General features: G+C 33.6%; 1 protein-coding gene across 1 annotated transcript; it reads right to left on the reverse strand.

The window, feature by feature from the left end:
• Positions 1-8314: 8314 nt before the first annotated feature.
• Positions 8315-10462, reverse strand: LOC139870859 (uncharacterized). Its single transcript, XM_071858630.1, has 3 exons — positions 10203-10462; positions 9208-9363; positions 8315-8741 (listed from the first exon to the last, which is right to left on the reverse strand). The coding sequence occupies exons 1-3, from the start codon at positions 10212-10214 to the stop codon at positions 8523-8525; spliced, it is 387 nt and encodes a 128-aa protein (XP_071714731.1). The 5' UTR covers positions 10215-10462; the 3' UTR covers positions 8315-8522.
• Positions 10463-16028: the final 5566 nt, after the last annotated feature.

Here is a 16028-nt window from a genome sequence, read left to right on the forward strand (position 1 = left end):
TATGAGGGTTATTCACGGTATTCTGGACCGGAGAGTTAAACTCAAAAAACCCTTAAACCCCTCTATGTTGTTGACCTCGCATGAACCGAACCCCTTGGACCATTTCATGCTTGATCAAATAAAATTATGAATATTAAATTCAAAAGAGTTTGAAAGAACCTCGTTGTCGATTTGTCCGACTAGGCATGCTTCATCATCTCCTTCCGAGCTTGGTGCTTCAATGGCCATGAGACATTTTTCCTTTCCCTCTTCTTTTTTTTTCATTTTCTTCGTCGTCCCATGCACCTCCAAGAAATGCCTTCTCGTTCTTTCTTCTTGGAATCAAAAGGTGCCTTCTTTAAATCCATCGGATGTCGGATGTGATTCCTGGGTCTTCGGTAGAATTATTTGAATGATCGAACAATGAATGCAAGTTGTTCGTCATCATTTAGGATATTGTCTGCATCCTCTTCGTATTCACCTTCTTTAATTGCTTTGGCTTTTAAAGCAATTGACTTATTCTTTTCTTTCTTGACTTTATCCGCTTCTTCATCTTTGTCTAGGATGACCTCATGGACTTTGAGATTTCCAATGAGCTCATCAAGAGAATTTTTTTCCAAATCCTTTGACTCATCTCTTGTCGTCACTTTAGGTCTCCATTTTGAGGGCAATGCTCTTAAGAATTTCCTGCTTGTTCGTGTAAATAGTCCCCAGAGCTTTTAAACTTGAACAAATATTGTTAAATCTAGAATAAGCAACATCAATTTTCTCCTCATCCAAGATAACAAATTGTTCATATTGAGCAACAAATTGTTCATATTGAGCAACAAGTAATGATTAAACTATCCCATATTTCCTTTGCACTTTTAAACATATTAACCCTTTCATATTCTTTTCTAGGAAAAGCATTAAATAAGACTAGTTTAGCTTGATAGTTTTTATCTACATCTATTTTATTTTCTTTGGACCAACTATCTTCGGGAATGATTATTTTAGTTTTCCTATTTCACTAAGTTGGAATGGAACATAATCACCTATAGCAATAATGTTCCAAACATCTATGTCCTTTGCACAGACATAAGTTTCAAATAGTTGTTTCCAATAGCAAAATCCTTCACTCTAAAGTAGTGGAGATCTTTGCATAGAGGAAACTTCACTATAGCTCAAGTTCTAAAATTTTTGTTCCATGATCTTTAACTCAAAAGTTTAGAAAAATAACTTTTAGCTTTAAAATGATAATTTTAGCAAAACGTGTAGAGCAACGGCGCTGATACCAATTGTAAGTAACTAGAGGAGGATGAATAGTTACTTAGCTGATTTTTACAAAGTTTTTCAATTTATAACTTGAGATACTATAGTGTGATTTGATTTGTTTGTTCACAAGTAAAGTAAATACAAAGATAAGGGATAAGAGAACAAACACGGAGATTTATAGTGGTTCGAGACGATGTTAACTAATCTTCCTTAATCCATTCTTCAATTCTAATGAATTGAGAGTTTGTTTCACTACGATACTCCAAACTTGATGGAGTGTCCCGATACAACACTAGCTCCTCGATAAACCGCAACTTATGAACCCTTACGTCCATTTGAAGAATTCATAATCACCAAATGCTCTTACCATAAGATCCTAATGCTCCAACTTAGTGAAACCTCAACTATCTTCTAGATCCCTTTAAGAAGATAGTTTACAAGTAAACTCACAACTAAGTTTACAATCGCTCTTGCTAGAATCACACTAAATATATTACAATAGTATTTGAATGATATCAGTAAATATATGAAAATGTAAGTGCAAGACGTGAGTTTTCAAATTCTCCAAGGCTTGGCATTTATAGGCAAGAGAAATTCAAACTAGGCAGCGTGCGGTTCACCTCACGGTCGACCGTGGGTCGACCATGCAGGTCTCTGACCTCTGAATTTGTAGCCATTTAAGACCTTTAATTTTGTCATTTTTCCTTATTGGATGGCTGTAATTAGAAGCCAAAAACCTCTGAAAAGACCTGCATTACCACTTTTATCTTGGATGTATTCTTGGAAGTTGACATATGATTGAAAGAGGAAAGCCTCATTGTACTTCTAGGGTGTCATTAATTTCCCTTTATGACAAATGCAGAATTTTGATTCTTTGACAAACCATAAGCTTCCAAATCCCATATCACAAGTCTTCAAGGCTTTTGTCAATATTGGTTTGCAAGTATATGCATTCATTGGTTACTTGCATCCTTCCAAATAAGACCCATTTATTTTACATGAAGACTTCTAGGAGGTTACACTAATCATTTATTAAGCATGTAAGTAATGCTTAATGATTAATCAAGTGGATAGCATCTCTTTAGTTGGGAGTTTAATGACCATCTTAATCATGTCTATATTTATTTTAGATTTAAAAGGATGTCTTTGCAAAAGGACATTTAGCAACACTTATGTGTTTAACATTGATCACAAACTAAAGTGTCATTAAGACGTCATTATGTTTGATTAACCAAGATTAATGTTCTAGTGACCAAACCACATGTGGATACGAAGGAGGCAACTATTGTAAGCATGTTAAAACAAGTTTTATAAATTATAGATGCCCCGGAGTGGTCAAACTTTGTTTGATCAAAAATTCAGAATGAGAAAACTGCGGTCGACCCAAGGTTGACCGTGAAGTCGACCGTGCACCTTGTTCCTCATAACCAAGGTACATGACATCCACGATTTGACCTTGGGTCGACCGTGGACCCAGCCATGCTCGTCCAGAGTTTTTCAAATGACTCTTTTGACTTGTGTATTATGTGTATTGGTAGCTTACTAGAGATTATGTAGGCTCGTGAACTTGTGTTGTTCTCTAAGCTTTTTAAGCACATAAGACTTGGTGTCATCATCAAACAAAGTGGTTAGCATTTGAATATTATCATTGGATCACTAACCAACAGATTCATTTATATAACGTATTTAAAAAGTAATTAATAATAGTCATGTAGCATTAATTGTTATTATATGAACATAGATTATATTTTTCAATGGAATTAGTAATTAATATTAGTGATAAAAAAAAACTTTAAACATGAATATATGTCGAGTAAAGTAAAGAATTTTATATGTTGATAGGTAGTAGGTGGTCATGAATATATTATAGTTGATGTGGGTAATATCAAACTCCCGAATTCATAATAACTGTTTGAGAAACTCGCAAATATACAACTTAACTAGCGAAAATAACCCGTTAACGGGTACACGTACTCTAAAAAGTAAAGAAAAATAATTTTAGACAGATCATTTCGTGTCACCCTAGTTTCATCCCTACATACACCTAATAACAACTTATAATTGTTTCTTATAATTTACACAATTAATATAAATCATTATCATCAAAGACATCATAAATGACTTTTAACAAATATACGATATAATGTAGTAGTATTTGGCCAACTCTTTCTAAAACTCTGCGTGTGATATTGCTCATTTACACTATGTTTCTTACGTAATATCTACCTCGTTCTACTCGGTTTGAGGTTTATTGAGCCCGAAAGTCAGATAATTGTGCAATTGCATCGGTTCAAGGCTAAAAACTCATATTGGTGCAAAATTGATCAAAATGTAGCTAAATTAGTGAACCAAAGTGCAAGACATGGTCCAAAGTGCAAATGTGCAATTTCAAGTGAGAAAACAAGAATTCTGGAAGTGCAGTTATAAGGTGCGGTGCACTAAACTCAAGGTGCGGCGCACCATTTCAAAGAAATTTCAGTTTTCAACATCAGACCATTCAGGAAAATTTCCAAGTTATAAGGTGCGGCGCACCATCCTTAAGGTGCGGCGCACCTATGCTCCACGTTATATGGTGCGGCGCACCATTACATGGTGCGGCGCACCATTACATGGTGCGGCGCACCTCTGTTTTAAGTGCAGAATTTTTACAAGTATAAAAAGGAATGAGATAGGGTTTTCAAAAGAGAGCTGCAGTTTTTACCTCGAATCTCACCCTAATAACCCTAATTTCATCATCCAAATGAAGATTAAGGCTAATTTGAAGGATCAAGCTGAAGCTCAAGCAATCTTATTATTAGATCTACATAATTTCTTCATTTGGGTTGTAATATCCACATTACTTCTATTATTTTCACATTAAATACTTGTAATAGTTGAATATGAAGCTTATTTGTGATTGTTCATCTTTGATTAGCTTTAGTTTAGCCATGCTTGGCTAATTTACTTGTATTTGCTTATTTATGAAATCCTAATGTAAGGATTTGCCCTAAACTAATGAATAAAAGTCGTTTAAATGAAATATATGAGTAAGTGTTGTTGACTTAGCTATAGATCCATTGCTATGCATTTGTTTTAGGCTTTACTTTGATTACATAGATTGTCTAGCTTTTCTAAGTGATTTGATTAGTGAAACAATTTGTGCTTCAACACCTTGAGTGATCTAGACAACCAAATTGGGAATTTCAAGTGATTGTGTTCTTAGTTTGGGTTGGTTTTCAATTGACATTTAGTAAACATAGTGATGTTTGATTATCTTAAGTGATTTTGATAACTGAAGGGTTTTAAGTGATTTTAATCCAAGCATAATTTCAATGACTACTCATGATTCAACTTGATCTTATAATACAATGCATATGTGATTTTGCATAGTGTGACTAGATTAACGTTTAGTAGTGATGCTAAACACCTAATAGTTCAACAACAAATGTGATAGCAAATTGGGTAAAACGGGGCATTCCAAGCATAAGGGTGGATTAGATAAGTGAACACTACTTAGTTATTTGATTTAGATTTTGATATTTAGTTACTTGCTATTTGTTACTAGTTCTAGTTGTTAATCAAAACATTTCAAAACATAAATCCCCTAATCAAACAAACCTTAGGACGATTATGAGTTTTCATCAATTCAATTAGCAATTACCGCTCTCTTGGGACGAATCTTAAACGGAAAACTTACTAATTACAAGGGCCAAGTCATTTTTTCTCGAATGCTTGTCACCTAGTAGACTCCACGTTTAATTCAGTTATAAATCTAAAAGATATCATGTATGTGCAAGCAACATCAGCATGTTTTATCTTTTAAGTTAAAATTCAAATTATTTTTATAATTTATTTTACACATTATTTTTATATCATATTAAGTTACATGCCATTATATAATTTAAACTTCATATGTACATATAATCATATACATACTTTAAAAATATACTCTCTATTCAAGTTGATATTAACTCGTGTTTGGATCTCGCGAAATCGCGGGTTATAAACTAGTTATATATAGTTTTTTTGAGCCCGTACGTTGCACGACACTTATATATATATATATATTAATTTTCGATAACATTACTATTGATATTGATCAAATGTATAATATAAATGTTAGTATTGAATACAATAACAATACAACAATTAATTGTTCTCATTCAATGTCGTACAGTTTCTTGAACATATAGTGATACGTTTAGAGCCCGTTCTTTAAAATATGTGTCCGCAAATTGTCAAAAAATTAGATAAACTTTAAGTATATTTGAATATCATATTTTGTATTTAATATACATATTTGCTTGTTTTTTAAAATTAAGCTATATATTTAAGTTTTATTTAAAATTGATTCGTTTATTTCCCGTATATTTTACACACAGATTTGTATTGTAGAGTATAATTTATGCTCTAATACAATCTTCTGTATTTGGATGCAGATCTTAATCACTATTTTTTATGTGTATACCTCCTAATAGTCGATAATATTATTTACACATTTAATAGTAGGTAATTGTATGAGTAAACAATATTAACTTATATTTATATTATTTTATTTATTTTATTTTAATTATTTAATTAATTTAAATTATTATTTTTATATTTTTTGTTAACACCTGACGTTGTATTGCTCTTTACTTTCAACTTTTATATTTATATTTATTAATATTTATAATATATTATGTATTAATTTAATATTTAAGTAATTGTATTGTATTTAAAATATGAATACTTTCCTTATTTGAGAAAATTATTTAATAGATGAAAAGAACCGTTTGGAAAGATCAACAAAATAGATCAACAAAAGGTTTACCGCCATAGGCTCTACACATTACCTCGAAGGCCATAATCTTTCTCGTAGCCAAAGGATGTAAAACATAAACATGCACTTTTAAGTAATGTAAAACACTCAAATAGAAAGTAGAGATCGGAATTGCACTATGAAAATAGCTGGGTGTACACGCCGACATAGTCATCGGGGAATTGTAAAATCGTTTTATCTTTCGGAAGGATAATCTTATCCGTATCCGACAAACATATGGTTTACATCAAATTGGATACAATGGAGGGAGTGAAGGTTCTCGTAAAAACCCCGATACCTAATTTAGCCATAACGAAATCAAAAAATAGAAAAGATGATGAAGTTACCTTGAATAATTGGTGATGAAAACTAAACGTTGATAATCATTTCAAAATACAAAGTGTAGCTTTGATAATCAGACCGTGAATAGATGTAAATAATCCCTCACCCAAAGAGACAGAAAGGAATCATGTAGTAGGGTAAAACGTAATCCAACATGTGACATCATGCAGGCGCTGTCAAATCAAACCTAACCCATTTATGAATTTTAACTTCACCATGCTCAGCTTAATCCCTTGCTTCGTAAACTTAAACATGGGGGCTTGATAGTGTATCTACCTTCGGCATAATAAATATTGTTTCGTCGGCAACCATCTACGAAGAAAGCACCGAACATAGGAACATAGGGAATTCACACTTGTTGACGGAGCGATGGCACTTAATATAGTCAACCGAAACCTCAATCAAACAAAGTCAACATTAGGGAACTATATCTAGCTTAACTACCGGCATACCTAACTAAGGCAAAGGACAACTTTTCTTTCACTTGCAAAGACCCATTTTGAGAATGTCAAGGAATCTTTCCATAATACATTGAAAATCAACAATGCCTCAAAAGATGGTATTAGACCTCTACAAATAAGGAGGCATAGACACTTGAATGAGTAGACTCTCAACATACGTTCATTCTCATATGTCATGTTACACACTTGCCATTCTTTTATCCTCGGTGGCGTAAAGAAAGTCTAACTTTGCTACCTTTTTAGAATCGCCAACGAAGAGTTAACACTTTATATACACCCATATTACATTACTTAGTGATCAAAACAACCAATCCCTTCGATAAGGCCCGCCGAAAAATGTACAAACACTATACTTTGACAATACTAGAACTGCTCAGCGTGGTCGGATATGTGTCGATTGATGTTTTCCCTCGGGATAAATCCCTGCAGACCCGGATCACAGACGAATTATCCGTGGGGTGGCCTTATCAATCTTTCGGGACCAAACTGTGAAGTGCTCCGTTTAGTGTGTTGTTGCTAGGGAGTGAAGTTCTAGAGTGGGAAAGTACTATGTGAGAGAGATAGTGTGTTCTCTGCCACAGGTTACCGAATTTTGAAATGTGGTTATCTAAGGGCCTATTTATAGGCGTAGATCCTCCAAAATTTTTGGATACACATGTCAGATGATGATTGATTGATTTATGCGAAGTATGCGTGACCGACTTAAGCTTGACGCTGACATGACATGTGTGCTGCTCCAAGCGCTTATTTAAGGACTCAAGCATAGAAGCTGCCTGCAGACCTTACGCATGACGCTGGGCGGTCTGTTATGATCGGAGAACGGTGAACGACTGTTTAAAAAAAATTGTTGTTGCTGCTAGTTTTGTGCGTTTCAAATGCAGCTTCCGAATAAAAATGATAATTTTATGTGTGTAGCCCATATCATATACCATTAACAATCACCTATACACGATTTAATTTCTTAACCATAACCCTATTGACTACACTTAAAATGATATGCCAAATTAAATGGTTGCCTTTTCGAATGAGATTGATCAATATTAATTTTGTCAACATTCACCGGTCATTCTTAATTTCTTTTGCAAAACTCAAAACGGGCTGGGCTGACCCATTATATATTTTGGCTTTTATTTAGAAAAAAGTTTGGGTAAATTAATATGTTTTATTGTTACAGTTTATTTAAGCATTTGAGTCAAATGAGCCCATCATAATTAAAGTCGTCTAAACAGTAATTTTATATTTAGATTGGATTGATCTCATCTGATCAACAACATGAATAGTTCTGTTGGTTGATCTTAACAAGTTTTGTTTGAGCTAGTTTACTGCAAATCATAGAAAAAATAAGTTATTTCTGGTTTTGATTGTGGACTTTCATCCTACAACTACTTTTGTACACGGAAAAAGTCTAATAAGTAATAAGTAACACTTAAACAAGACACTGTAATCTAAGGGTTTGATTTACCGTTTCATTAAATAATTTGAAACTATGCCTGTGACGTAAAAAAAACAGATGTGCCATTCATATGAATAACGATAACAATATACAAGAATTGTTTCAGATAATGCTTATGCACCACAACCTATTCAAACATTTTCATCATGAACGATAAAATGAACAATACTTATTCGTCCGTATCATTTTGTTTCATTCGTTTTCTTGACTGATTTTATGATTATTTACCGATGAACAAAAGGAAACCAATTCTTCAATGTCTTGAGTGACTTTTACTTCTGCCGATCTTGCCTAACATGTTCAACAAATTAGGAACACAAACACCTCGGGAGGATGATTCTTGGGAGCGTTGGGATGTTTGTTCTTGTATGCATACTGGTCTTGGAAAGTATAAGGTTCCATTGTCTCGTTGTCTGATTCCACTGCGTCTCCCTAGTGACACACTATTGTCTTGAAAGAATGATGTTGTTGACTGTTCATTACAACTTTTAAAAATTAAGTTTATTCAAAGATTAATGGCATTTGAAATAAGCTAATCAGTCTTTAAACACGAATCCTAAAATTTTTTAAAGAACTTCTTTTGTTTTTTTTTTAACAGTGAAATTTGGGGGGGGGGGGGGGGGGCCACCCGATCATATCCGTTTCACGTGTCAAGGATGCTCCACCGAAGAACTCCCATAGGACAGGCTCTGCGTGTATTCACCCTTGAGAAGCACCCCTGAACAACTGCCACATGACAGTCACATAACAGCTTTGCCTCCAGAGGACTCCATAACCAACTGCAAAGCAAATTGCATTATGAAATTCTCAAGTGAGACTCGAACTCGAGATCTCACGGACATCCAGAAAGGCGGTAACCACTCCATAAAGAACTTTTGTATTATAGCCTAACTATGCAGCTACTAAATCTGGTATAGATTTTGGTGTGATTACATTACCTCTGTGTCGAAATTGGATGATGAAAATGAAGAAAAACTTGACAAGGAACGATGAAAAGTGTGTGGTTCTCTTGCACATGGTACAGCCTCAGGTACACCAAGTCTTGTGTTCATATTGCCGAGCCCAAATGGCCATCCGTATGTCACCTCACGACCCTGCCAATAAAACTTCCAATAACTCAGACTTTAATGAACATGAGAATTCGTTGACTAGATAACAGGTCCCACATTCAAGAACCTCGGCTACTTTGGCAACAACTCTCACATCTTGACACAAACATATAGTTAACTCTTTTGTGAATTGTGTATGCATATGAAATTTTGGGAAGTTAACAATGATCAATATCAAAACTCTATTACACCATATTGTTTAGTATCGCCTTTTAGGTTGATTAAATGTCACAATTTGCTGTATAACACTAGTAGAATATAGTTAACTATTTTTTATAGTTACATTATGCCTATAGTAATATTTTCTAAATTTGTTAACAACCTGTCACATATAGATATAAGAGGAACTTTATATACTAATCTTCAATTAATCTCTTAATAGATTATAGACTTTTAAAGGACCGCACAAGTTCACACAACTTATACAATTTAACAAGTAACTGACAAAATTGATCAGATACTAAAAACATTCATATTCATATTCATATTCATAGTCTAATTAAAAAAGAAGTGAAGCTGCTCAAAACTCAAGTTTTAATATCATGCTCACTTATAAATTAAATCTTATTATTATCCCTATTCAATAAAGACCACACAAACAAAAATAAATGTATATGAAGATGGTCAGTAGAAGCACTTTTCTGTATTGAATTGAATCTACTTGATCCTAAAAACCAGGACGATGAGAAAAATTCCTAATTAACCTCATAACATAAAAAAGAACACAAATATTAGTCAGAAACTTGTAATTATATTCATTAAGAAATGTAATACATAAAATAGAGGACGAGTGATAGAATTATGATGAGGTACATAATTGATACCTGAATGATCATCACGATATGTTCAAGAGATTAATTAAAGTATTCGAAGAAGACGATGATAAAGTTTATCTAATGAATATGAAACCACGCATAGTAAGACAGAATTCGTTGTTATAGTAGTTACAGTATATATTTTGGAAAGTGAGTTTTATAATTGATATGTACACAACCACTTTTTATACATACACAATCAAACACGCTTTACAGTGTTATATTGTGTAATACTGTAAAGCGTGTTTGGTTGTATATGTGTAAAAAATGGTTGTATTTTTATAGAATAGAATTTTTAGCAGTTTTTGAATGAAATTATATATTTATAAGATCGAACACGAATGATGAATAAGAAGGGGTCTTTGTGTCCCAAAGTTTATGACAAGTGGCGGTTTCCGTTGGTCCCCATGCCTTCATATCATATTGTCCCCCATTGGAATTTTTCAATCATATAATAAAATAAGATCAAATAAAAAATAATAACTAGTGGTTTGATGTTAAACTGAGTAAAAGTGCCCCTCAAAAGTTCTTGTAGTTTGATTATTATTGTATGGTGTTGGTACGATTTTCCGTATAGCAGCTGTAAGGTACCAGTACAAGACAATAGCTGCTCAGCGTGTGGCATATACTGTTGATTGATGTTTGCCCTCGAGAAATAATCTCTACAGACCCGGAACACAGATGTAAGATCTGTGGGGCGGCCTCAATCAATCTGTGGATCAATCTGTAATGATCCGTCTAGCGTACTGCTGCTAAGCGGCTAATGTTATTTTAGAGTGAGAAAGAACTGTGTGAGAGAGAAAGTGTAATTCTCTCTGACTGAAGTTCAGATCAGAATGATCTGAAATGTGGTGACCCAAGGGGTCTATTTATAGGCACAGAATGTCCGAAATTCACGGGATACACGTATCAATCACTGAATGGTTCTGTTACGTGAAGTATCCGGAATGTCGGTGGCGTTTGCTGACGTGGCTGCGTGCCGTTCACGCGCTGAGTAAAATGTCTTATGCATTGAAGCTGCCTGCAGGGCTTACGCTTGACGCTGGGCGGCCTGTTCTACGCTGGGCGGTAAATACTGAACACCGCTAAATTTTGTTATCTTTTGTGCTTTTTGATCCATTTTTCTGTATGAAAATGGTGTTTTTTATGCGTGTATCTCCTAGGATACACCATTAAGTCCTCCAGTTTAATGTCTTTATTTTTGGAAAAAAATAAAGTCATTAAACTAAAAAATAAATATTGTTTTTTTCCTCGGGAACAAGAACCTTCTCTAGCCGAACTTTCTGCCATGTCAGTTACTTTTTGATCATGACCTGCAAAAAATAATCCTTTTTTGATTTTGAATTGTTTTTTCCAATTTTTTCTTTTTCCGCATATTTACTCAGTTAACACGTGGCACCATGTCATCCATACGATTAACTGCTAACTATTCATCTTCCACTTCGCTATTTATTACCCAATTTTTACTGCATCATATTTACGTCGAACCAAATTTATTTCCTTCATCTACCTTAAACTTCTGTCCAAAATTCCTTTCTTAACTACGCAATCAATGGCTATTTTTAATGTTGAAGATATTCCAAGCAGAATCTCCTCAATCTATCTTGATCGCGTCAGAATTGCTTTTCCCAAATTTTTTGGTGCCGATGCTGTTGTTCCTGGTCCTCATGAACGTGCGTCTCAACCTCCCTCTGGAAAAGTAGCTATTTATGGTCGTGCTTTATGCTTTTCTCATCTTCGTATCCCATTTACGAAATTCTACTTGGATGTTTGTTGGTTTTATGGCGTTAGTGTTGGGCAATTCGAGCCTATGTCCATTAGGAAAATCTTGTTGTTTGAGATGTACTGTAGGGCTCGAGATATTACCCCTTCTGTGCGTCTTTTTTATAATTTTGCAACCATAAAACCTTTTGATAAAGGATGGTTTTGTCTTACCCTGGATGGGTTTTTTGCTTAATTCTGGTGATACCAATGAAAATTGGCAGAGTACTTTTTTCTTTATTAACAGCGAAGTTATTCCCAATGATTGCTTGAAAGCTCGTTATTGGCGTACCACACTTGATCCTCCTAAAGTTATTCATCCAAGGATAACTCCTGATGAACGAAAATTGTTAAATACCATTAAAAAAGAGAAGATTCCAAATCTTTAATATCCAGAACATATGCTCTCTTTATGTTCCCTCAACGCTGAATGGGATGCAGAAACACGTGGTTGTGCCATTCTTATGGTGAAAAACAAAGGTGTAATCTGATTAGAATTTGGTTATCTATTGTTATTATCTGTATAATAATTACTGTATACTTATGCTTTTTAGTGATTACTCCGCTCGCCGCCCTGCGTTACACCAGATTTAATGAACTGCAATTTAGATCTGAAAAATTGGTTGATGAGACGCTCGAGAATAGTTTATGTGAAAATGAGCTTGAGGATGATGATGATGTTCCTTTAAATCGAGCAAATTTGAGGAAACGTCGTGCTGCTGGTAACCTCTCTTTTGAATCAATAGCAGAAGAAAACCTTTATTGCTTTTTCCATATGCCTAGCAATGGTGGCTATTATAATGTTCATCCTGATAAATATGCAATATTGAATTGTGAATCTTCTTTTCTGGATTGGAAAAACTTCTTGAATAACAACTGTTATTTTAATTCAGCCCTGGCAGTAAAAGAAGAAGCACAGAAGAAACTTGCTCTTCCGCATCCCGCTCAGCGTAGCAGAATAGGGGAAAGCAGTTCACAAATTAGCATTCCCAATTTAGATACTGAAATGTCCCGTTCATATTGATTATAAACGTTCCATATTAATTGATTTTGTCGCGAGGTTTTGACCTCTATATGAGACGTTTTTCAAAGACTGCATTCATTTTTAAAACAACCATAACCTTTATTTTATCTATAAAGTTTTAAAAAGCATTACGTAGATTATCAAATAATGATAATCTAAAATATACCGTTTACACACGACCATTACATAATGGTTTACAATAAGAATATATTACATCAAAAATAAGTTTCTTGAATGCAGTTTTTACATAATATCATACAAGCATGGACTCCAAATCTTGTCCTTATTTTAGTATGCAACAGCGGAAGCTCTTAATAATCACCTGAGAATAGACATGCTTAAAACGTCAACAAAAATGTTGGTGAGTTATAGGTTTAACCTATATATTATCAAATCATAATAATAGACCACAAGATTTCATATTTCAATATACATCCCATACATAGAGATAAAAATCATTCATATGGTGAACACCTGGTAACCGACATTAACAAGATGCATATAAGAATATCCCCTATCATTCCGGGAAATCCTTCGGACATGATAAAAACAACATCGAAGTACTAAAGCATCCGGTACTTTGGATGGGGTTCGTTAGGCCCAATAGATCTATCTTTAGGATTCGCGTCAATTAGTAGATCGGTTTACTAATTCTTAGGTTACCAAGCAAAAGGGGCATATTCGACTTCGATCATTCACCCATATAATGTAGTTTCATTTACTTGTGTCTATTTCGTAAAACATTTATAAAACTGCATGTATTCTCATCCCAAAATATTAGATTTTAAAAGTGGGACTATAACTCACTTTCACAGATTTTTACTTCGTCGGGAAGTAAGACTTGGCCACTGGTCGATTCACGAACCTATACAAATATATACATATATATCAAAGTATGATCAAAATATATTTACAACATTTTTTATTACGTTTTAATGATTTGAGTTTGTTAAGTCAGCAGTCCTCGTTAGTAACCTACAGCTAGTTGTCCACAGTTAGATGTACAGAAATAAATAAATATAAATTATCTTGGATCAATCCACGACCCAGTGTATACAAGCCTCAGGCTAGATCACAACTCAAACTATATATATTATTTTGGAATCAACCTCAACCCTGTATAGCTAACTCCAATATTACTGCATATAGAGTGTCTATGGTTGTTCCAAAATATATTATATAGATGGATCGATATGATATGTCAAAACATTGTATACGTGTCTATGGTATCCCAAAATTACATAATATATATTAGAATACATGAATAATACAATATAAGTTAGCTAGGATATGATTTGTATAGAATTGTTACAATATTTCCCGTAGCTACAACAATCAAAAATATCCAATCTTGTTTTACCCATAACTTCTTCGTTTTAAATCCGTTTTGAGTGAATCAAATTGCTATGCTTTCATATTGAACTCTATTTTATGAATCTAAACAGAAAAAGTATAGGTTTATAGTCAGAAATATAAGTTACAAGTCATTTTTGTAAGAGGTAGTCATTTCAGTCGCAAGAACGACGTCTTGATGACCATTTTGAAAAACATACTTCCACTTTGAGTTTAACCATGATTTTTGGATATAGTTTCATGTTCATAAGAAAAATCATTTTCTCATAATAACAACTTTTAAATCAAAGTTTATCATAGTTTTTAATTATCAAACCCAAAACAGCCCGCGGTGTTACTACGACGGCGTATATCCGGTTTTACGGTGTTTTTCGTGTTTCCAGGTTTTAAATCATTAAGTTAGCATATCATATAGATATAGAACATGTGTTTAGTTGATTTTAAAAGTCAAGTTAGAAGGATTAACTTTTGTTTGCGAACAAGTTTAGAATTAACTAAACTATGTTCTAGTGATTACGAGTTTAAACCTTCGAATAATATAGTTTTATATATATATGAATTGAATGATGTTATGAACATCATTACTACCTCAAGTTTAGTAGGTAAACCTACTGGAAGTGACAAGAAATGATCTAGCTTCAAAGGATCTTGGATGGCTTGAAAGTTCTTGAAGTAGGATCATGACACAAAAACAAGTTCAAGTAAGATTTTTACTCGAATTAAGATAGTTTATAGTTATAGAAATTGAATCAAAGTTTGAATATGAATATTACCTTGAATAAGAAAGATAACCTACTATAAATAACAAAGGTTTCTTGATCTTAGATGATTACTTGGAATGGATTAGAAAGCTTGGATGTAAACTAGTAAACTTGAAAGGATTTTCGAAGTGTTCTTGAAGTGTTCTTCCTAAGATGATTATAGCTTGATTCTTGAAGTAATTTTTGATGAAGATGATGATTAGCTACTGGAAAAATTCATTCATAAGTGTGTGTATGTGTGTGTGTGTGTTGAGAGAGAATTAGAAAGAGAATTGGAAGTGAAATGGAGTGAATGATGAGTGGTAAGTGGTGAGTGGTGAGTGGTGAGTGGGGTTAAAAGGAGTTCTAGTTAGTTGACTAGTTCATAGTAGAAGTTAAAATTGATTAGTCATACATGACATAATCAAGAGTGGAATCCCATGCTAGTTCCTATTGGTATATACCCACAGTAATTACGTCTAGAAGCTGTGTATAATACGGGTATGAATACGACTAGAATTCTTGATGGAAAAAGAATGGGAATGTAACTGTACCCATTTTCGTTAAGTATGAGTGTTTTGATATATATTTCTTGAAGTCTTCCAAAAGTATATTAATACATCTAAATACACTACATGTATATACAAATTAACTGAGTCGTTAAGTCATCGTTAGTCGTTACATGTAAGTGTTGTTTTGAAACCTTTAAGTTAACGATTGTCATGACCCGGAAATTTTCGACCAAATTTAAACTTTAATCTTTATATGTTTCCGACACGACAAGCAAAATTTGTAATATTGAGTCTCGAAAGTTTTGAAATCTATATTCATGTAATGAATTACCCTTTGACTATGCTCGACGATTCACGAACAATTAATTGTAAACAGGTACGTATGTATGTATATATATAAATAATAATTCGAAATATAATTTGAAGTATTATATGTTGTTGTTAT

The sequence above is a fragment of the Rutidosis leptorrhynchoides genome, chromosome 1, assembly GCF_046630445.1.
Source record: "Rutidosis leptorrhynchoides isolate AG116_Rl617_1_P2 chromosome 1, CSIRO_AGI_Rlap_v1, whole genome shotgun sequence".
Lineage (NCBI taxonomy): Eukaryota > Viridiplantae > Streptophyta > Magnoliopsida > Asterales > Asteraceae > Rutidosis > Rutidosis leptorrhynchoides.